The sequence below is a fragment of the Natrix helvetica genome (assembly GCF_964273705.1).
Source record: "Natrix helvetica genome assembly, chromosome: 1".
In the NCBI taxonomy this organism is placed as follows: Eukaryota; Metazoa; Chordata; class Lepidosauria; order Squamata; family Natricidae; genus Natrix; species Natrix helvetica.
In genome coordinates this window covers 248,014,252-248,038,497 of record NC_138548.1, presented here as the reverse complement: position 1 = coordinate 248,038,497, position 24,246 = coordinate 248,014,252, and the positions used below count along the sequence as shown (strand labels likewise).

The 24,246-nt window shown below is 37.4% G+C and overlaps 1 protein-coding gene across 4 annotated transcripts in view; it reads right to left on the bottom strand.

Annotated features, from left to right (window-relative positions):
• UNK (unk zinc finger) overlaps positions 1-24,246 on the bottom strand; it is a 59,096-nt gene that overhangs the window by 24,866 nt on the left and 9,984 nt on the right. For 3 of the 4 annotated variants that reach the window (XM_081954209.1, XM_081954211.1, XM_081954212.1), the window contains exons 2-7: positions 7,259-7,468; positions 6,621-6,797; positions 5,580-5,710; positions 5,313-5,448; positions 4,329-4,446; positions 1,107-1,191 (exon numbers count right to left, since the gene is read on the bottom strand). In XM_081954209.1, coding sequence (XP_081810335.1) covers positions 1,107-1,191; positions 4,329-4,446; positions 5,313-5,448; positions 5,580-5,710; positions 6,621-6,797; positions 7,259-7,468 — 857 coding nt within the window. Of the gene's footprint in view, positions 1-1,106; positions 1,192-4,328; positions 4,447-5,312; positions 5,449-5,579; positions 5,711-6,620; positions 6,798-7,258; positions 7,469-17,981; positions 18,023-24,246 lie in introns of those variants that run through there. The other variant, XM_081954210.1, reaches the window with a different exon arrangement.

Genomic DNA, 24,246 nt, shown 5'->3' with positions numbered 1-24,246 from the left:
AATTCCTTTCATATGGCCTGAAAAGACCTAATGGTAACTTTAATATAAAAAGCAGGTTCATACTGACATAAAAACGTAACACCCCAAAATTATGCGTGTTTTCAAAAATTAAAAATGCTTTTATTTTGGACTGAAAAATAACGTTCAAGATGGACATAAAATGATCACAGAATTGTTTACCGGTTAGTAGACTGCTTATTTATTTTCGAGCTCAAAAATAGCTAACCCTCAAAACACATGCCCTATCTATGAGTTCTTTCATGAGACCTTGGCTTTGCGTATATTATCCCACTGCTTGTTTGAAAAGGCCAACAACCTTTATCCTCCTCTCAATGCAAAAGGTTGACAGGAAGAGGCCTAATCTGAAAAATAATGGATGCACAATATTTTGAAATTCTGGAATTTGGGGCGTACAAAAAATGAAGCACGTTTAGTAGTTTAAAAAAAACCCACTCTGGTCTAGGATGGCAACTCGTGCTTCTGTTCCACCTTTTTCTGTCTCAAGTGATTATCCTTGCTAAAAAGGGAAAATAGGCCATATAAACAGACGACTGAATCATCTGGATGATCTAGGCATTTCTAAAAGCCAGTGTAGATATGTTCATTGTTGGGAAGCAGTCAATGTCAAAAGCTTTGAAATTGTTTGCATTTTTTTTTCTTCACTATGCCCTCGTTTCATAATTGAAGGAAAAGCATGACAAACAATGCAGTAAAAAACTTGTTCCTTTTTATTCCCCAGAATTAAATCATACCAATAGCAAATTACAACTTCAAAATAAGTAGCACGCAGTATCATTCACAGTATCCTTAAATAGCCACTGGGTGTCACTTCTGCTTTGAGAACCAAGCGCAGAGCTATCAACCATCTGATGACTGAAGACTGCTTTCTAGAAAAACGTATATGCGGTTTGAAATAAAATTTGTTATATATTATTTTTAGGTTCCCCCCTCCCCCTTGTATGACTAATTACGGGGGAGGGAGGAAGTTTGGTTGCTTAGAATTGTACTTGCCTTGTTTAATACGGCAAGCAATGTTGTACTCTAAACAACACTCAGGACAACACTCAGTAGACAGACTATTGCTACATCAAGAGAAGACCACCTACGTTCTACATGTGCGAAGGCACAGAAGGGTCCCCTGGGACAGCTGCCAGACTGCTGCATATCATTACATTTTGTTGATTTGTAGATCTGGAAAAAACAAAAACGAAAAGGAAGTTGGGACAAGATGAAGCTGCTCAAACTCAGCTGCTTACAATGGATTTAAAAAGAGAGAAATGTATTCAGAAATACAATATACGTATATACTTGAGTATAAGCCGACTCGAGTATAAGCCGAGACCCCTAATTTTACCCCAAAAAACTGGAAAAAGTTATTGACTCGAGTATAAGCCGAGGCTGGGAAATGCAGCAGCTCACGGTAAATTTCAAAAATAAAAATACAGGTAGATAACAATAAAATTGCTAAAAGTGTGTGTGTGTGTGAGTGAGACAGACAGACAGAGGAACAGAGAGAGGGAGAGAGAGAGGGAATCAGAGAGAGACTGACAGAGACGAATCAGAGACGTACTTTTAACTACCTGGCAGCGGCGTTTTGCCTTGGGGGGCTCCTCAGAACATCCCAAGACTTCGGAGGGAAGTTTACAGCCCTCCCTCGGAACGCTTCGGAGGGAAGCTTCTGCAAAGGCGAGTGACAACAAGTCTCCCAGGCTTTAATTTGCCGAGCTGTGCGCACGCGCCTGTTTTCCACGGCGTGGAGCAGCGGCGAGATTCTGCGCGGCGAGCGATGATTCCAGGGGCCATCCAGGAAGATGAGGAACGCGAGGGGGGACCCTGTCCCCCCCACTGATGGCCCCGGGAATCATCGCTCGCCGCCCAGAATCTCGCCGCTGCTCCACGCCGTGGAAAACAGGCGCGCGCGTACAGCTTGGCAAATTACAGCCTGGGAGACTTGTCACTCGCCGGGGTTATGCAGAAGCTTCCCTCCGAAGCCCGAGAGGAGGGAGGGAAGCGGGCGCCCGGCACACAGAAGAGCCGCATTAAAATGTTTAAAGAGCCACATTTTTTTTGTTCACTGGAGTATAAGCCGAAGTGGATTTTTCAGCCCAAAAAGTGGGCTGAAAAATTCAGCTTATACTCAAGTATATACGGTAGATAGTTTGATGTTTCGGTTGCGCTTTATACACAGACTGCATAAATCTGTGGAGATGGAGGCTATGCTGGGTCTTTGAGCAACCTGCCGGGATGGGCAGCATTCCAAAGAACAAAATAGGCAGATCTAAAAAATATAATTTTAGTTTCGTATAATTTAATTAACTCAACCAGCTAGATATGGATAAGATATGACTCCAATAATTTTTCCTGCCTCTCATTCCAAAAAAGAGAGCCAGTAGTGGTGTAATGGCCTGAGGTACCAGGCTAGAAACTGAGTGACTATGAGTTCTAGTCCTCCCTTAGGTAAGAAAATAATTGAGTGATCATGGACCAGTCATTCTCCCTCGACTCTAAGAAGCTGGCAATGGCAAACCACTTCTAAACATCTTGCTAGGAAAATTGCTCCAAGAAACAAAGACTAAAATTGCTCCAAGAAACAAATATTTTGTCTCCAAGAAACAAAGACTAACCTGAAGGCAAAAAAAAAAAAATCACTCTAAAAATAAAATTTGGAGGACTTCGGTTGACCGAGGGCTGCATATAATCCTGAGCCTCAACCTATGCCTGGACTAAATATTTATAGAATTGTACCTTAGGTCTTTAAAGAACGATTTCCAGTGATGCACACATATACATAACATATGGGCAGAATTACAGCATAATGTATGCTTATTTACACAGAACCTCTAAGGGCTTATCCTTAAACATGCATATAGAACTGTAGTGTCAATTATCTTTGCAATTTATTCAAAGATTGTCCCATCAAATGGAGCTACCCAGGAACCCTATTTCAGTTTAGTCAAAGCATTTTCAGCAAGAGAAGTAATTCAGAATAAAACTTTTCAATTACATGGAAATCAATCTAGATGCACTGCCCCAGCAATTGCTAACCACACCTTCCTGGCACTTCCACATATGGCTTTGGCACAGTTCCTACACGTCACTATAATCACATGCCACCTTCTTTCCGGGACAGTTGAGCTGATTGATTTTTGACTCCTTATGAGACCTTTCACATCCTAAAGTTCGTTTTAAATTGCTGGGATTTTGTGGCCTTTGGAAAGCTGATTTTCCATCAAGCAAACTTTGCTTCAATCTGCTTTGTCCTCCTTCACTTGGAACTGTGTAGTATATTTCAGAAGCACCCTTGCCAGGGAGCCCAATCTTAAATCTTTTTAGTGAGTTTCTAAGCAATTTCGCAATCTCTAAACAACAGAAGGACTTGTAAACAGGATGCACTGAACTCGTATTTTATATATTATTGAATCTATACGTTATATTTCCAAACAAACAATAAAACATGCATATGTAAAACATAACAGAATTAAAATCAAAACCCAGCTCATTTTAGGGGGCTCATTCCACAGCCTGGGAAGCACACACGAGAAAGCTTTTCTCTGACTGTAAAGCCTCGATATCTTCATGAGGCTACAGAACAGGCTTCACCTCAGTCTCAGAGTCTAGCTTTCTCCTTAACCAAAGAGTTTCCTTATTAAGAGCACTTCAGCTTGTTCTCTGCCATCCAGGCTATTATCACAATGAGCAAACATCAAAGACTTGCATCTTGGAATTAGAAGGCAGGGAGCAATTGAGCAGGTTGTCATCAACATATTTCTGCTCCACAGCTCTGAATGAGTTCCTTCTGAAGTTTCATGTAGCTTTAAACAGCACAGGAGGACAAGCTAAGCCCTATGGGACACTATAGGTCCACATCCTAGAACAGTGATGGCTAACCTTTTTGTCGTTGCGTGCTGAAGGCATGTGCGTGCACACACCCATAATGCAACGTGCACCATGTCCCCCTGCACATGCAACCCCCCCTGCACTCCCCCCATGCATATGCATGACCCCTGCACCCCTTTTTGGGCCTAGCAGGCCTCCCTGCAGCTTCCTGGGACCAAAAACGGGCTGTGTGTGTGTGTGTGGGGGGAATGCTGTACCCCCCCCACGCTCCCCCTCCCCCATGCACGCATGTGTGTCTCCCTACGCATGCATAGCAGAGACCTGAAAAGAAGACAAACCAATGTATTCCTTCAACTAGTTTCTGGTGTAAATCATCCTCTGAGACAATCAAAACAGTAATTAGCATGAGTAATGTAGAGTTTATCATCTCCAGTAAATGGTGCAATGTGTGCATTTATCTATGTAAATGACCAACAAGGAAGAGTCTTTACCTCTGGATGAAACTGTTGCTCTGTACGGGTGTGACAGTACTGGCATGCATCTCCATTGTCACACTTACTAGGATCTCCCCACTCATCTCCATGTTTCACGCTAGGGCATGGGGAGGATCTTTAGCAATAGGCAGAAAAAGAGCAAATTAGAAAGTCATATAATTTTTGAGCCAAACAGAAACTGTATCTACAATATTTATATAGCTTAATTTCTGGCATTGAGTACCTTTGCTGTTTGCTAGTCTTCCTCAAAAAATGACAAACCGCATTTAATCAAACAACGCTAATACAAATCACTTCTATTTAATTCAAATTGTCCAAGAATGAGTAGATTATAAATATGTAGTTGGGTTATAGCTGAGCCCTGAAATATTCCCCAAAATGGTACTTAATGTTTAGAAAAGGAAATCTCATGGCAGCAGGAACATGAGCAAAGGAGATAAATAACTGCTAATAGGCATATGATTAAGAGATATAACGTTTTTTCTTGAAATACACGTCTCAGAAAGGTGCTATCTCAAAGTCTTCACTCTGAGGCCATTAAGTTTGATGTTCATTCCAGTTTTCATAAGGAAACAATACTCTGAACATCGTAACAGAACAATTGCATCTCAGTAAGTATTCCGATTAATTCTTAGAATTTAACTACAATGGGGCAATACGCTGAGAATTACAACTTGGGAATCCCCTCATAACAAAGAAAGCCACCTGCTCACATGCAAACTTGTTTTGCACAAGGATTATTTTCTTTTTTATCTTGACATCATATTAGAGTGCAGCAGCCTTAAAGCACATGCACCCTAATCCTTACTTATGGCAGCATCCTACACAGATGTAATCCTGATCCATGAATTAACTACTTAATGTGAAATGCAATCTTCCCACCATGATTGATGTATTTATTACACTGAGATTAAAGTAAAGTTACTATCCAAATGAAGAAAATGTAAATTTTTGGCCTTTTATAACCAGGCTTTGAAGTACCTGTATTTGTGTTTTCTAGGACTCCTTCTTCTATCTTTGCTATTATGATAATAAGGGCAGGCATAACCTTGGCGACAGAGGCGTGGGGGCTTCTTACACTGTTCTGTTTTGTAGTTTCCCAAAACATAAGTTGTGTCTGTGAAGATAAGTATAATTAATCAATTAAAATCCTAAACATACTTACTCTTATACAAAGATGCTTTTTAGAGGAAAGACTAATTCAATAATAATTGGATTCGGTACTGTGTAAAACCCCAAGGAACTTACCTTGCCATCTTGGCTCTTCACTGAGTATTTTCTCTATCATAGCATGGCTAGCAGCAACTGCAGACTGACCTTCTATGCCACTTTCTGATGTAGTCTGACCATTCTGCAAAGCTTCCATGGCCTGAAGCTCCCTTAGGGAACATAGACAAATGAGTAATTATGCAGGTACAGATATTCAAAGGAAAACATATGTGTCTATTGTCTTTTTGGAAAAAAAATATTTCTAATAATATTCAGATCCCTACTAAAAGCTGAAGTAAAAGTCAGCCTAGGGACAAAACCATCATCACCAAAATTGCAATGGAAAAGAGTGATTTACAGAGCTTATAGCTCTTAACTGTTTCCCCTGATTTCATTCTCTCCCCTTGGGCATCTCTTCCCTCTCAGACCCCAGATGTCTGTTGGCTGCATCACGGAAGAAGCAGTTGGATGAAGAGAATGAAAATGGGTTAGACATTTCTCCTCCAAGCACCTCTAACTGTATTCACAGATGTTTGATGGTAATTTGGCTTCATTCACACATCTGACTCCACCTAGCACCAAAATGGTGTGCTGTTTGTTGAGTATATATTCTTACCGTGGAGACTCCATCTCAGTGCCAGCCTGTTGTTCTGAGGAAAAAGTGATGTTTTCCAATGGAAAACACAGTTCAATTTCCTATTCATGCCTTAGGGCTCTATAGCTCCACGGCCATTTTTAGTTTGGCTGGTAAGATAAGACAAAATAGGCCAAGCAATCAAAGTTGTTTTTCTTTTTTAGGCTCAGGTAGGAACATATTCCATGAAGTTGCTATTCCTACTAATAACCTCTACTGCTTAGTTTTTCTCCTCTTGAGTATCCAAGAAAAACTGGTGACAGTCTGTCTCTTTCAACAGGTGTAAAGACTTGTTGGGAAGGGGAAAAAATCTAGAGAGAGAGAGGGTTCCTCTGTCCTCCCTACTCCATTCCCCTTTCCTGCAGTTGCTCTTACCTCCATTTTACATTCCAGGATTTCCATTTAGATTCAGCAAGTAAATATCACAGAATTTATTCCCTACCAACCTAATATCATAAACTGGAGAACGTAGGTCATGTGGTCCATGAGCAAAAGCACAATGAAGGCCATTCTTGGTGCAATTTCCTTTTGAATCAGTCTCATGGATGCAAATTCCAGTTTTGTAGTAGCGCAAATGGTATCTCCGTTCGGTATCACCGGTAGTTCTATGCAGGAATGGACACCTACGTAGGAGGGAGAAAAGGAAAGAGCTCATAGAAACGTAAAATCTCAAACATTGTTTCCAGCCAAAAAAAAACAAAACCCAAAACAAAATCTTTTTAGAGAAACAGTCATCAGGTTTGAAAAATCCAGCATTTTTCCCTTCTGAAAATAATTCCATTTGTAAATTAAGGATATATGTAAGGATTCAACCCTCTAAGCAATTATTTTTTGACAAATCTCACAAATTTCTCTAGAATTATTCCAAAGCACAAAACTTTGAAACACAGCCTTTACTTTCGGAGGAATATATATAAAAGTAGTACAATCATAATAAATATTTTCTTCAAGTTTCCACTGCAGTTTCCCCACATTCTTGATAAGCTCTTCTGCAAGATTTTAAAAGCTGAATCGATGAATTTACCTCTGTTAATACAGACTGGACGTTCTGTCAGATCAAGTAAAATGCAACCTTGTAACTTACTCATCTCCTTCAGGGCAGATCCCTGTGGTCTCATCGTATTTGGTGCAGTAAATGTCAGGGCTATAGTTAAAGGTGCCATCCCGACGGCGGATTGATCGGCGACGACGCTGGTTAACAAAGTGCCAGTGGAAGCATGTGTAGGGCCTGTGCTGACTACATTTGTGCTGCACAAACAGGGGACACTGCTCTGTGCGGAATTCCTTCAGGTATCTGTAGAGAGAAAGAGACTGGTCTGAGTTCTATCTCAACAGTTCAACTGAGCCCCACAACAGATTCATACCAAATCATTTTCCCGGCTTGTTTTAAGTTTGCTTTCAAATATATTCACAAAAAAGCTGGTAAGATGTTAATAAATTACGGTATTCATTCATTATTCATCAATCAAGACTTCTTCCCCAACACCCATACTTGGTGTATCTCCATTTGTCTATTACTTTCCACAAGCAAGCCAGTGAGTTGAACATTCAGTTTAATTTCTTCATTCTTGAATCTTGTTTCAGTTGAGTTAAATTAGATTGTCATCCTTATGGCAGCTATGTGCTGTCAGATGGGTATCAGAGCAAAAGAATCAAGAGATAAAGAAAGGGCAGATAGTTTGTAGAAACGTTTTGCATTAATTCCTTACTAATAAGTCTACAGTCTAAAGAAGTGGGGAACTTGTACTATATGAGAAGAGTAAGGAAAGGCATCAAGTATTTCTATCAGTTGAAGTTTTCACTCTCCTCAGGAGAGTGAGTATATTTTGCAGGAGCAGAAAAAAAGATGGCAGGTCTGGTACTGGAAAATTTACTTTGATACCAAGCCGCAAGGCAGCTAAACGTCCTCCAAATCACCTGTCCCCTGAGCTTCTCAAAAGCGCTGTTGAAGAATCCAAATGTGAAGACTTTCTGTGATTCTGCACAGTTGTCCAAGAGAAAATTTAGTCATGTCTCTTTGGGCTCAGACTGAGTTGAGAAACTGGAAGCAGTTGAGCCAAGGAGGCGTGGCCAAAGCTTTTCAAACTCAGTCTCTGGACAGATAGTCAGAAGTTAACCCCCGCTTGGATTCTCCAAGCAGCGCACAGGAGAATGGAGCAGCCTGGCAAACTGCCTACCCTACCCTATCTCAAGAACATGAAATGAGATTCAGAAGAAAAGAAGAAAGTGTTTTGATTTATTATATATTATATGGAAAGGTAGATTATTATTATTTTTAATTACACGTTAATGCTACAAAGGAAAATTTTGTAGCATATGTTATTTGATACTGTTAACCTCTGTTGCTTTCCAAGCCTTTTCACTTATATTATTTAGTTTTGCTGGAAGGCAGTGAGGAAACTAGAGAAGTAAGAACTGGTCCAAATAAGATAGATGGCCCTCAGCCTGATGATCCATCTGTTTTATGCCCTCACTGGGAATCCTACACGTTTAGCAGAATTTAGTCCCAATTCTATACAATTTTGTTTTGATGTGAGCAAGGAAGTGCATTTATAGTACCGGAATACATCTTTCTATTTGAATTTTCCTAGAAAACTGGGTATGTTATTTAAAAAACAAAGTGTAAAACAATTGAAGAGGCATTGCTTTAATATTTACTAACATAATGTAAACCAAAGAATTTCAAAGCCTGAGTCCATCTGCACTATTTCGATTCAATAATTTTGGATTCTCAAGTACTTATTACTCCATAGTTTTTAAATGACTATAATTAATTGCAAGCACTAAAAGATTACAGATAGTCCTCGACTTAGTCTATTCAGTTAGTGACAGGTCAAAGTTCCAGCAGTACTGAAAAAGCGGATTTATGGCTATTCCTTGAAATTCCAGCCATCGCAGTCATGTGATTGCACACTCGGATGCCTGGTTCACAATTACACTGCAACGAGGCACATCATGATTGCCATTTGCAATCTTCCCTGGCTTCCAACAAGCAAAATCAATGAGGAAGCCAGCAAGGAAGGTTGCAAGTTGCTCTAGAAAGTTGCTCCCACTGCTTTTTCTCCCGAGGAGCCTGTTGCAGAGTGCAAGTTCCCAGAAATCTGGTACTTCATAGCACTCCCATCCATCCACACACCATAGTGTAAGTGTGCTGCAGCACCACCTTGCCCTCCTGAGTCCTTCACTGATGCACCTGAGTTCACTCCCAGCAGCCTCTGCTTAGCCACCTGAGGCCTCTGCCAGCCCTCTGCCAGTTTCTGCTGACCTGCCCATAGTCTCTAGTGCCTGCCTGCAGCACCTCCACCTTTCCCATGGCACTTGCACCCTCCCACTGCTTTTTCCCGCTTAACAACCTGTACAATCTGGGGTTATCACAGCAACTGGGAGTGCCAGGATTGCTGTCATTAAGGATGCAGTCACATGATATTGTGCTTTACGACTGCATCACTCCCACTGCAACTATGGCAATCCCAGTCCCAACTGTTGTTGCAACTCAAGGACTATCTATATTGTCAAATATCATGAGTTTTTCAAATGTACAGAATTCTATAAACAGTTTTGTCTGCTCAACACAAGAGGACACCTTTGTTTTGGAACATTTGGCTGCAGTCTAATATTCCACATTCACTATTAACCACCAGAATTAGAACATCTTTATTTGCAATGGTTTTTAGCACTACTAATTACATGTTTTTTTTTAAAAGCATCTAAAATATTGTTTGAACTAAAGTAGCAAAAGAAGCAAACATATTGCAGTATTTACATCATGTAATAATTTATACTACCTTTATTGCAAATGCAAAAGAATTCTTACATCAGCAACCTATTCCCAAAGGACTAACAAACTTTACATAGGAACAGCCAGTCAATAAAGCTCAACAATGCAAATTAAGCTTAGAAATCATCATCATGATCCAGGTCTAAATTTAAAGCAAGAAGTAATGTATGTGTAAATGTGGACATAACTAGAACATTGCAGCTTGAACAATACAAGATATGTTCATGGATGAGCAATTCATCCTACAGTAAATAAATTGGTACATCCCAATCCCCAACCAAATAAGACAACTTCCTTTAGACTCTTAATATGATTAAACATAATCAAATTATAAATCACAAAGCTAGTATGCCATTTCATATGATCAAATGACATAGCTTTACCAAAAGGGAACAGGAAAAAGGGAAATTATGTCAAAACTATATATCAAGCTAACTGCTTTATACATGAGAAATCTAAACAAGATGTATACAGTATTTGCAAAAGTGTTCCATGTTTCTATATTCTAGTAGACTTAAAGGACTGCAAAATGTTCCAATAACTTGGGCCTGAAAGAGTAAAATGTATGAATCATAAAAATGGCATATTTAGTTGTCTCCCAGGTTCTTTACTTTGTCTCTGTCTATGTGAGATCAGCCGAGTTTGGGAATTAAGAATCTTCTACCACAGATTTCTCCTGTTCCCTTAAAAATGCTTTGTTTCAGGAGATTCATGGCAGAAGTAAAGGAAAAAAAGTTCTCAGAACATAATGTTTTCCTTGCTGGTGCTCATATCTGGTCACAAACTTTGTTCATTATTTATTCCATTATTTTATTAGATAAATATTTCAGTTTGTTATTTCTGAAGATACATGGCTTTATTAATTATTTCATTTATATCTCTTATAACTTTGGTGCTTAATGTCTGGGTTTTCATATTGCCACTAGACCATGGTTTGTTAAGCTAGCCGTAGTGGCCTGAATTGCAAATAAACTTAGAGAATAAAGAAGGAATGCATAACGTCTTGCTATCTGGGGACCACAGTTAATTAACTTTTCTGAGGCAAAGCTGCAGTAAGATAATTATATAAAGAAAGCAGGACCGCATTCTGAATGAGCGTAGAATCGGGATTATTACTTTTTGCCTGGAACTGGGATGGGGTAATTGCAAAGCTTCTACTACAATTCTTGTATACTTTTTACCTCAGAATACAGGGAGCCATCAATTTTTTTTGCAACTGAAGAGGGAAAAGTGTTTTCAGGACCACAAAATAACAGCATTTCCTAACTGCATAAAGGCCTCAGAATATACTTTGGGACAGGAATAAGCATACCAGTGGCTGGATTTATCCTTTAGTCTTAACCAAACAAAACAAACTTCATTATGGCTTAATGCAATATACCATAAGATGTAAATCAAGACTGTGGTCCTCTCTTTGATTTGGAAATGCAACTTCTGCTTGTTTTGTCTCAACGTTTTGAATACAGTATATTCACTTATTTTTAATTCAAGTAACTGTAGAAGTGTCATTATAATTTGTTACAAGTCTATGTGTATGTAAAACTGAAACTTATTTATAAATGGGGAGAGTCTACATTACATTTCTCAATATACATCTAAGGCTTTTTACATACATATACATCTTTTTAAGTCTCTCCAGAATATTTCATCAGTTTCTTTTTTGTGCAGCACACATAATTCTGTTCTATTTAACTGCCAAAGTGGAAGGAGTCAGCAAGAAGCAAAATACTTCATCTTCTAAGAAGTTAAATGATTTATTTTCCTTTGTTAGCTACAACATATGTCCTCTGAGTTTAATTTACTCTGATTATTTACAAGCTAAATAAGCAGAAATCTCCAATCCGCCCTCTTGGATTTTATGCAGTTGTAAAGAGAAAATGTTGACAGGTGGAGCTTCCCCTACTTGGTTGAGAAAATCCTTTTCACTACTTAAAGAGCCCTACTGTCCTTGGCATCTAGCTAAACCATTTTTGTTTATTTTGTAATTTCTGCAAAAATTAATCTTAGAAATAAAATACAAATAATTTCTTGACACAATGCACCCTTGGAATTCAGTAGGCCTTCGGATGTTTCACGCATTGGAATCTCTGTTATTCTGGTCTCAGTCACAGACTTCAAGAAGCAAAAAATAGTTTGTCCCCACCCCCACCCCAAAAAATGTATTGGCACTCCTTACTAGCGAGTGAGAGGTCTTTAAAAAAGCCATTATTTCCTTTCTAAAACATACAGTCTGGTTTATTTTCATATCAAGCAAAATAAACAGCAAACCCAACTTTGAGAATAAATGAAGTTGGTAAAAATGCCTGTTAGAACCTAATCAGCAATCGTTCTGAAACTGCAGTGAATTTAAACTCTGGCATTCTGCTTTTCTGACATTTTACACAACTTTTTCTTCTTAAACTGTAACTTGATCATGTAAGCACGGTATAAAATATTTATACTACATTTGCTCAGAATCAATTTAAGCAGTTTTTAAAAGCATCATGGTTACATAAAATGTAGCCTCTAATAGAAGAAGAAATGTTATCCTTTTAATTGTCCCATCTTGCTAAATTAATCATAAACAGTAAAAATAACAATTTCAGGTCAATAACTGCTTTTTTAATCAGTCTCAGAGAGAAAAACTTGAACTCAAGCCTTCTAAAGGTCCTAATAATCTACAGGACAACTTGTGCTTAACTGTTATCAAAAACTTTCTAGCAATTTGCTTTATCTAACAAGGAAATATGTAGGTTAGGGGGAAAAAGAATAAGTCTTCTGACACATGAAGACTGCTGAAAACACATATACCTCCAACAAGGTAGGAAAAAGCCTAGATAGCTCCTCAAGGACAGCTTGAGATATTTGCTTTCAGCGAGGCCCAAAATATTTTGTATTTTGTAGAATATGGTAATAATGAGAAAAAGACGCAAATTCCCTTGGTTATGTGACCAACTTCAAAGAATATATAGTAATTAAAAGTATTCCTTTACAAGGTGAACATTATTCGGGAATATGACAATAGTGAAATACAACCTTAACAAGAGGATCATTAACGTGCATTTTTATAACAGTAACCAAAGGCCATCTCTATTCTCCACAAAACATAAATGCTGACTAAAATCCAAGACTAGGAAGCTAAAATTCCAAATGTTAATTGCTTCTGAACCAATCTTAGTCTTATAAAATAAAAATAAAAATTAGAAGGCTGAAAAATCTACCCTTAACAGCTCTTTCATTAGAAAACATGATTCTAAGTTTTTAATGTGCAAACAACCACAACAATCTAATTTACTCTATGTTTGAGATTCCTGTCATGGTTAAGTGGAAATGCCAATATTAGCCTACCCTTCTGAAGCCTGGCTTACTACTGTTAATCTGCAGAATCAACATATTGGCCAAATTCCACCTCATCAATACATTTCATCCAGCTTTAACACCAGTATTCCACCAGTAATAGTGGAAAGTCACTATAGTATAATAGGTACAGCGCTGAATTAGAACTAGCGAGATCCAGACTCAAATCCACCTTTAAGTAAGGGAAATTCACTATGTGGTTTTTAGATCAGCCATCCTCAGCCCAGTACTGCAAAAGCTCACTTTTGTGAAGATAAATGCAGATTCCTGTGTAAGCTGTTTTAAGATTTTGAACAAAAGGTAAAATATAAAAACATTAGTGCCTTTGAGAGCTTAGACTCTTATGATTGCCTGAATGAGTATCAGTACAGTTTTCTTGCAAAATCTGCAGAAGTGATTTGCCATTGCCTTCTACTTAGGGCTGAAAAAGAATAACTGGCTCAAGGTCATCCAGTTGACTTTGTACCCAAGCCAAGACAAAACTCACAGTTCCACAGTTTATAGACTAACCAGAATACCAAGCTGGCTCTCCAAAAATAAAAATGTAACATACTATCTTATGCTTTCCCCAATAAATCACACCATTCACATGATAGCATATAAAATATCTACAATGAACATGGACTGATAGATAATGGAAGCATCTGGAGTCTCAGTGCCTCCCAGATTTTTTTTTCTTTCCTTCCTTCCTCCCTCCCTCCCTCCTAAAAGGCACATTGCTATTAGTGGAGGCTGATATTCCCTTCTGGTGGCATCCAGGTTTCAAGCAGGGGGTGTTCCCAACCTTACACAGAGAGTTAGTGGAACAGGGATATTTTCCAGGACCATTTAGGAGTAAACAATATATAAATTATTTAAACATTTAATTTTGAGATGGTATAATTCTCAGGCAGAGACACATTTTTAAAAATGAAATAAAAACTGTTTATGGAAATTCTCAATCATCTAAGTCATGGTTGTCCCAAATGTGCTTTATCAAAAGACAACTGGACTTTTCACCTCTCATCCAGTTCTGAAGAAGCTTCTTGAATGGGAAAGTAAAAACAAACAAAAAATCCAGTTTCCTTTTGAAAAAGCACCTTTGGGAAATCAAAATTACATTTTAATGTTTGAGAAGGTGAGAAGACACGGGCCACAATGGATATAGCCATGTCATACATAATGTTTGAGATAGAATTTTCAATGTCAAATAGCAACTGTTAATTGTGCTTTCAATTTTCAAAAATCCTAATTTGTAGATGATTCATCAGTGTAGGGTTCAAAACAATCTTTCTGAAATCTCAAAGTGTTGCTATCATTCAAATTTTAACTATACAAGGGTATATGATTTAAATATCTAAGGTAGAACAAGGAAGATCCCCATTTGCCATTGGTTGAACCTTTCAGCTCGAAAAGAATGAATCTGTATTAAGCTTCTTCCTCTTACTTTTTCTGAAATACAATTTCATAAAAAATATTCTCCTATTCTCCCATTCTGTTCCACCTAACTAAACATCTGTATTTTGTGAGCCAGACACCAAAAGCAAATTGGCATTCTCAACTAAGTTGAGATGCTAATTCTTCCACCTCCCTTTTGTATTAAAAGGTCAACCTTAATCCCAATCCTAGCACTGATTATAATTATACAATACAATTATTTTATTCCCAAAGGAAAGGCAAATTACAGCAAACTTTTTAAACAGCTATCTCAACCATTTAAAGCTTCACACTGTAATTTTGTGGAAACCAAAACCCAGGAATGAATAGGTAAGACAAAAGTTGAAATAATATAAATACTCCCTTCTAGAATAACTAAATAAAGAGAACGCAATTAAACATGAGTCAAAAACACTATACTTGTTCATTTATTGGTTGCAGGAAAATGATCCAAAGTTACGTATCTCTGTGTGTGCAAAAGTATGTAAATTCAAAGCTTATCAGTTCATTTGAAGAGGAAATTAGAGTCAGGGGCTTCAATCAATGAGATTATTATGTGGAAGGTCCTGCCTTATTTAAAGAACAAAAGTCTGAGTATTTACTACCAAAGTCTGATCTTTACAATACTGCTTTGTGGAAGATTGTGGTAGTTTGTACAATGGGAGGTTTCGGAGGATCCTTGAAAGATAGTTGTCCTAAAAATGGACTACACATATATTAATTCAGAAAATTTGAAAAACTAAAGTACAATTGAAGTTTTTCTTTGGGGACTCACAGATTAAAAGTAGAAGTCATGAAATGTTGTTTTTAAATATGACAACTGCACCACATCATACACTCAAAATGGAAAAGTTTAACACTACTCACAAGGGAGGAATGGTTGGTAAAAATTATGGAACTTGCAGAGATGGCTAAATTAACTTCTTAATTAGAGAAATATTTGCATTTATCGCTGAGTGGAAATCCCTTATACGTTTTTTTCCATGAAATAGAAAAAAATGCATTTATGAATTGTAGTCTTGATGTTTACAAAAAAATGTGTAATAGAAAAAAGTGAGGCTTTTTTGTAATAATAGAATAAGAGCTAACTTCGTAATCATACATCCATTTACTGCAAAGGAAATGAGAAGCTTCTTTTATTTCTTTTTATCATTTCTTTCTGCACCGCTGTCTTTTCTTCTCTTTCTTAGTTCTCTTTTTTCTATATTTGTGTTGGTTTTTACGTTCTCTTTAAAACTTTTAATAAAATTTATATGAAAGACAATTGTTGATGCTTGTCAGGCTGGACAAGATTACACAACTATTTCCAAAGATTTTGAACCACATCAATCCACTGTCAAGCAGATGTATATAAATGGAGGCAATTCAACACCATTATTACCCTCTCCAGGATTGGTCAACCAACCAAAATCACATCAAGAGCAAAGTGCTGAAAAAGGACTGCATACGTGCGCGTATGCATGAGTCCCCAAAAGGGAGCATTTCGCACACACACACCCGCTCGTTGGGGCCACAAGCAGGGAGAGGAGCTTCCCAGAGGGCATGCGCACAACAGAAAATGAACTTCCGGTTTCTTTTTTTAAAATATATACATCTAAAGCTTTATTTCAAATGCATTTCAATACATATCTTTATTTACCAATTTAAGAAATATACTTCATCAATGTTTCCTTGACATATCATCATAAGAACAATTATTATAATATTTAGTATGTAACATTTCAGGATTAGGGTGGCAAGTAAGGTGATATATTTACATACATCTAATTTTAGAAGTTGAAAAGAATCTTTTCAATCTACTACTGGTAGATAGCTTGAATAAATACAGATACAATAAGAAGTTGATGTAAAAATTAGAACTATTAATATAACATCTTACAAAAATGTTTGGTAAAACCACATTTGAACTACTGCAGTCAGTTTTGTATACTACTACTTGATATTGATATTGTAGACTTCAAAAAGATACAAAAATGAATATCAAAATAATCAAAGGGCACTTATATTACAAAAGGTTACAACACTGAGGGATGCTTTAAAAGAAAAGTGATTATGCAGTTAAATATAATTATATATGCAATTTTTTTCTCTTTCTTATACTAGAATCTGGTGTACACAGTGAAATAGAATAGAAGTTTTATATCCCAATAAAGGAAGCACTGCATCACTCTCCATCAGCTATTGAATTTTGTACAAGACAGAATTGCTTTAAAGATCATAAGACAAAATTGTGGAAGACTATTAATGGTTTAGTAGCTATGATTCACAATAGATAAATATTAATTTCAGATTTGAAGATAGTACAGTATCTCTCTCTCTGTTCATGGACATGTGAAGAATGCTTTTGTGCTCATACTCATAAGTTTCTAATTGGTCTGCAACTATCTCATTAATCATAGCTGAAAACAGCTGAAAATGATCACTACAGTTTGCCCAAAATTCACATTATTATGTATTTAGACCAGTGGTTCTCAACCTTTTCTTCAACCTACTTTTTGTGGCCTGAACTATGGCCATGGACTTCCAAGACTTAACTCAAGATTTAAATCATAACATTTCTTCAACCCTTCGCAAACCCCTTGTGATGACATCGCGGCCTCCCCAGGAGTCCGCAGAGCACAGGTTGAAAACCATTGATTTAAACTACTGGGATTTGATTTTATCCAGTACTCAATGAATTTCACAACAGTGACTTAAACAGCAGTAAACTATTTATAATAAACATTCAGCTTAACTGAGGTCTTGATTCTTTAACAATCACTAAACAGGTGTGCTATTAATGACTCTTCTGAGAAGCAAATTCCACCTCACCCACCATCAAAAAAAACCATGCCCCTCCCTTACTGAATGTCTGACCCTTTTGCAATTCTGGGACAGAATTCCATTTAATAAATAAATATATACATAAATAAAAGTAGGCATTATTCATCTGCTTAGCCAGGAAGCTGTTATTGTTTTAAAATAAATTCTTAAAATATAACATTATCAACTGATATTCATTTTTAAAGTAATCTGACATTATAATCATCCGGTCCTAATTTCAAGTTAATATTGAAACATTTCTGTTAACATTTCACCTGCATTTACTTTTTTATTGGCACAGGAACAAAAGAGAGAAAAATACTCCTACGATTATTTCAAGTAATATCAAATGGTATACTGGACATTAGCTATCTCCAGAAAAATAGAAGAATTTGCTTTGATCATAATATAACACTACAAGATTGGTATTAAAAATTATATGACAGGGGCATGTAACAGTTTTGCAATGGAATACCTGTATCTCCCACAGCAAAAAGACATTTGAAAATTGATGTTTTAAGCAGCCTTCTCTTACCTCTACCACCGCTTCACTCACAGCTTTCAGTGGTTGCTCTTCAAAAAACAAAAGCAAAGACAAGTCAGGATCCTGACAAATACACTTCCTGTGGTGTCCCTCATTTGGCCATAGTTCTGAATTTTTATCTCCTCCCTACTTTGTTGGTTCAGATATCAAGAGAGAAAAAATTCAGGAAACTGAAATATCTAGTAATAACTAACTGAAGGGAAGAGTTGGTATTTAATAGAAACTCAGTAATACACAGCTCACTGCTACTTCAGTAACAGAAGTGTTAACATTTTTCTTTCAAGCACCTCAGAATATTTGCCCCATAAACACATGATTGAAACGATGTATTTCTTGTCCTGGGGTGAATAAAAAAGGCAGATGGCCTGTCTTCATTTATGTATCTAATAACCTAATCTTGTATTTGATTATTTAAAATTATCATTTTAACATTTAAAGTTTTAAAAAATGGATATGCTTCAGTTACTCATTAGAATGTGCCCAGTAACTATGTATTTACAAGCAACCAAGTATAAGATGTATGGAATAATTTTATCAATTTAGGAGAGAAGAAAAAGATGTAAAAATATGGTAATGAAAAAAAACCTTTGTATTTTAATTTAATTTAATTTCTAGAACAATTTTTATCCGACCTTTCAGGTATCTATGTACCTTTCAAGGAAGAGTCTTACAAGCAAATCCAATTAAAAAATAGAAATAAAGATCTCGGAATAAATATTTTCAATACATATTTTCAGTACCAGGACATAATTCAGAGCTTCAAAACAATAATGAGGAACAACTCACAGATACAATACTGAAACCATATGTTTATGACTTGAAATAAAAGTTTATTTAAAGTTAGTGTTCTTCTTTGTAAAGCAAGTTTCTGTCCATTCATGCAAAATATGGTTCCGCCTTCAGGAGCAGCAATTTTTAAGTGGCAATTACTTTCAAAGGATAGGACGAGTAATAAAAATAAAAATGCTTCAAAATCTGAAATGTCACTGCCAAAGCAGCAGGAGGACACATAAAATTCTAAAGCTGTTCAAAGTCATTGGGAGGCATATAAATTTATATACTACTAAATGGGTGAAATGATGAACCCTGGAGCAAAACATTTTGAACTATGATAATATCAAATGTGTTAACCCATACAATGCATCCCAAATCTGGAAGTCTTGACTCTTGTGCAATTGAAATTTGGCAAATCTTATAAAACATTTTATAACATAAATATTATCACAGACCAGTTTATCACATAGAAAAGCTAGCCTTCGACTTAGAACCATTCATTTACTGACCGCTCAAAGTTACAGCAGCACTGAAAAAAGTGATTTATGACTATTTTTCACTCTAACAACCATTGCAGTATCCCCATGATCATGTGATCAAAATTCAGGCACTTGGCAACTGGCATGTATTTAGGACAGTTGCACTGTCCTGGAGTCATGTGATCATTACTTATAACCTTCCCAGCCAGCGGTCAATGGGGAAATTGAATTGATTGCATTATTTATTTAACATCTGCAGTGATTCAATTAACAACTGTGGCAAAAAAAGGTCGCAAAATGAGGCACAACTCGTTTAACAACTGCCTCGCTAAATGTTGGGCTTAACTGTGGTCATGTCAAGGACTACCCATAATACAAAATGAAATAAAATATTTCCTGTGCTGATGTTTGACTGTTGAATATAGGTTATTTTCAAGGCAGATACATCTAAATGTATCCCAACTTTTCAAGGCAGATACATCTCTGAATGTATCCCAACCCGTAAATTAGAAGCTCTGTCATTATTGAAACCCGCCATCCGGGGCCCAACATTTGGGAAGCCAGGCTCTGCCTGTCACAAGCCAGGACAAAGGGTGAGTGATGGAGGAGTAACATCTCCTTAAAAACCTTGGTCCAGCTGACCCATCTGGTAGCACCTCGTAAGAGCCCTTTCCAGGATTACAGGAAAAGATGGTCAATGGTTTTGAAGGCGGAAGAGAGTTTTACGTCCCAACAGCAGATAAAGCAGCAGAACCATCTTCTAGGAGAAGGGGAAACTCTGATTACAAACCTCCACTGCCTTGTGGCTATATCCACTACTGGAAAAGGCTTTAGGAGTCAATCTCGAGGCAGAATCCGGAGCCGGAGTCCCGGAAGCAGTTCGTGACTGTGTACAACCCCGTTCTGGTAACTCCTGCGACGCAGCTGGAATTAATTATATCGGCTCTGCCGTTCCATTGGACTATTTCAGCGATGTGGAGAGGGGGGATCTGCTGCTTGGGTAACAGTCCTCCGTATTAATCTACCCAGGGCTCGTGCTCTGGAGAGAACACTCCAGCTTTGACCTCTTTCCAGAGCACGATACCATAGTTTTTTGAGACTGAAGGATGCCAATGCGATGCCATTATTAAAGACACTGAGGAATCAGATAAAGAAACATCTCTGTAACAATGACCCAACAGGGCATGGATTTTCTACACAGTGGTCACCAACCGGTGGTCCATGGACCACTGGTGGTCTGCGAGAAAATTTTGGTTGTCCGCAGGAAAATTATTTGCATTTTTTATATTGCACTAAGTACTATTTAACTTTTTTAAAAATTCACATTGATGGCCCGCGGGATTTAAAATTATGAATTTAGTGGTCCCTGAGGTCTGAAAGGTTGCTGACCCCTGGTCTAGTATACTACTAAAACTAAAACTGTCATTCTGGTAACCTTTAGCTGGGAGAAACAGTACCTCATAGGGCAACACATTTTGAACCAGAGTACCTCAAATAGGTTAATTTATATAGTGTGTTCAAAATTTGGAACTCATCTGGTAAAACATTTTAACACATAAAAATTATAAAAGAAGTTTATTTTCAAGACAGATACATACATGGATGTATCCCAGTTTTTTCCAGTGAAGGTAGTACATTAAAAACTGCTACCAATAACAGAGCTTCAATGTATTGCTTCTGATAAAGAAATATCTTTGAAAGGATGATTCAAATATGTACAACAACAAAACCAGAACAATAAAAGAAGCAGCCTGAAGAAAATATGGTAATTTATGACAGAAAAAACATTCAGTTTATGCTAGAAAATCTCCTGGAAATTTACCACATTAATTGGATTTAATAAAAATGTTTTAGTGCAAATTGTTTTGGGAAAACCCCACATCAGTGGCTGATAGTTTATACTTTCCCCCTCCTTAATACAGTAGTAGCAATATTAGTAATATTACAACTGGGAACAGAAAAAAATGTTTTGAGTCCCTGGTCTGCTAATTACTAGAAAAACAGCTGTAATAAAAAAGAGCAGGCGGTAATGCAGCTCTATCCGAAAACTATAAATGAACATATTAAATGTACAATAGAACATATGCTAAAATAAGGGAGATGGGCTGTTCAGAAATGAGAAAAATAAAGAAAAATAAAACAAATATATATTTTATCTGTATGAACTGCATGTTGTTCTCACAGAATTCCATTTAGTTATGCATCTTAATGTTATTCTAAAGCTAGATAGTTAAGTAAATAACATTTACTTGCACATTTGAATTGCAATTAAAAAAAATACATTGTCTTCACTCTCACTGACACAACCTCTTTGGGTAGTTCTGAAACACAAAATCCAACACTGTTTAATGCTAACACTAACATCCAAGTCAGAATCAAGGTCTTCTCAGTTGCCACATGTTTGTAACGGCCTGAAACTATCAGAAAGAGTGAATGGAGAAAAATCAATGCCTTAGACCAGTGGTACTGAAGAGAGTTTTTGAGACTACTTTGGACAAAAAGAAGAAATCACTGAATATTAAATGAAGTAAAACCAGACTGCTTGAAGTGGCTAGTAATGAAACTAAAGCTTAACCACTTTGGACCCAAAATGCAGAAGCAAGAATTACTGGAAAAGAATCTGATGTTTTGAAAAATTGAAAGCAATAAAAAACAAGGCTAGCGGAATACATGATCGCTTAATCATTGATGTCATTACACACATTTACAAGAACTCAAAGCAGCAGTTACTGACAGATAATTCTGGTGAACTGCTATCATGAAGAACAAGCAGAGAGTAAACAAAAGCCTTCAACTTAATTCATTACATGCCCTCAGTCTAAATAGAAACATTACTTCCCTCTGCAATGTAAGGCAGGCATATATATATGAACACAGAACTATTTTATATGTAAGATAAACTAAATTGCACTTGCCTTATTGACAGAGAAGTAATTTTTGCAGACAGCACATAATTTTTTTTAGTTCTGCATTCACAAAGATGAACCTATCAGTTTCACAGTGTTTAATGAAGAGAGACATTTCATGGCAAGTTAATGCTCAGCAGATTTCTTCTAAGAAAAAAAAACCCTTGCTGGCAAACACTGTGGGAACTGCTTTTCTAACTGAGTTAACTATAAGGTACCTGTACACCACTGACAAAATACCCTAGGAGAACATAATATTTTATCAACCTAATAGAGGACTTGCTTCCCAGCACTGCCAAACTTAATACGTGATAAAAAGGCTCTCTATCCTTTTATATTTATATTCCAGGTAAATAAACATTTTGATGCAATTTCATTTATTTCACTCTTCTTAGATTGGTGGGGATTTCCTCAAAAGACTATGTAATATTATTTCTTCTTTTTCTGGCTTATATGACTTTAAATCATCTTAAGAGAGAAAAAAAGGGCAAAGCCTTAATAGTACTGTATATAAATTAAAGCCAGAAAGGCTTTCACTGATGCATGGAGCTGTGAGTTCCCTTACTCTTTTTGCTGAAGTGACTACCAAAAAAGCAAATTACTATTTTAACAGGAGCTTCTTTTTAAAGGAAGTCAAAAGGAAGCTACAGATAGTTCTCACTTAATTACCATTCATTCAGCAAATGTTTGAAGTTGATCAGCCCTCAAAGTTATGGCCATTGTAGCACATACACCCCGTTACATGATCAAAATATATCTCTCCACTACCTACCACTGCCTCCTCAGCTAACCTTTACTGTCATTTCTTCCTGCCACTGGCCCAGGATAAAGGAATTGGGTGAGGGCACAGCCTCAGGATACAAGCCCTGATCATGGCAGCGTGGTGGAGCTCATCGCCCATTGAGACCTTGCTCGGCACACTCAGGGAGAAGGCAGGAGGCTGGAGCCAACGGGGTTGGAAGGGTAGCAGTGCCAAGATTACAAAACTATTTCCAAAGAGTTGGGATTCTACCATCAGTTAGATCAGGGGTCAGGAACCTGCTGCTCTGGAGCCGCATGTGGCTCTTCCATCCCTCTGCTGCGGTTCCCTGTCACCAGTTGGCGCCACAATTAATAGGGCTTTCAGTTAGGACAGGTAGAGGAAAAAGGATGCAGTGCTAGGAAGAGACTCTATGGTGGGGGAACCAGACGTCCGGTCAGCAGAGGAAAAAGGATGCCATGCTAGGAGTCTCTATGATGGGGGGACTGGACTTCTGGTCGGCTCCAAAATTGAATGGGGGGCTTCCATTTAGGACCTTTGTGGCTCTTTGAATGTTTAGGGTTGCTGACTCCTAAGTTAGATCATGTACAAATGGAGATAATTCAACACCATTGGTACTCTTTTCAGAACAGTTGACCAACCAAAATCACACAAACAGCTTGGCATGTAATACTGCTGGGGGTTTCAAGAATCCCAGTGTAACATCTAGGAAGTAAAAGCCTCCCTTGCATTAACAAATGTCAGCATTCATGAGACAATCATCAGGGGAAGCCTGTATAATAATGGTCCGTGTGGCATGATTGCAAGGAGAAAGACATTACAGGTAGTCTTCAACTTATAACCATTTATTTAATGAACATTCTAAGTTACCATGACACTGAAAAAAGTAACTTACAATTGGTCCTCACACTTACGACCATTGCAGCATCCCCATGGTCATATGATTCAAATTCAGGCACTTGGCAAGAATCAGGTGTTTGCTATTTGTGAACTTCTCAGGCAGTTTCTGATAAGCAAAGTCAGTGTCAGTAGCTGGATTCACCTAATGACTGCACGATTCACTTCCCAATTGCAATGATTCACTTCACGATGGCAAAATAAAGGTCATAAAATAGGATGCAACTCAATTAACCATTGTCTTGAGTAGCAATTGAAATTCTGATCCCAATTGTGTCATGAGAGGGGAGCTACTATGCATGCAAAGTACATACATAGTATAGAGAGGGCAGTGCCTCTCTCATCAGCAAAGACCAATACTAAATGAACTTTTACTGAAC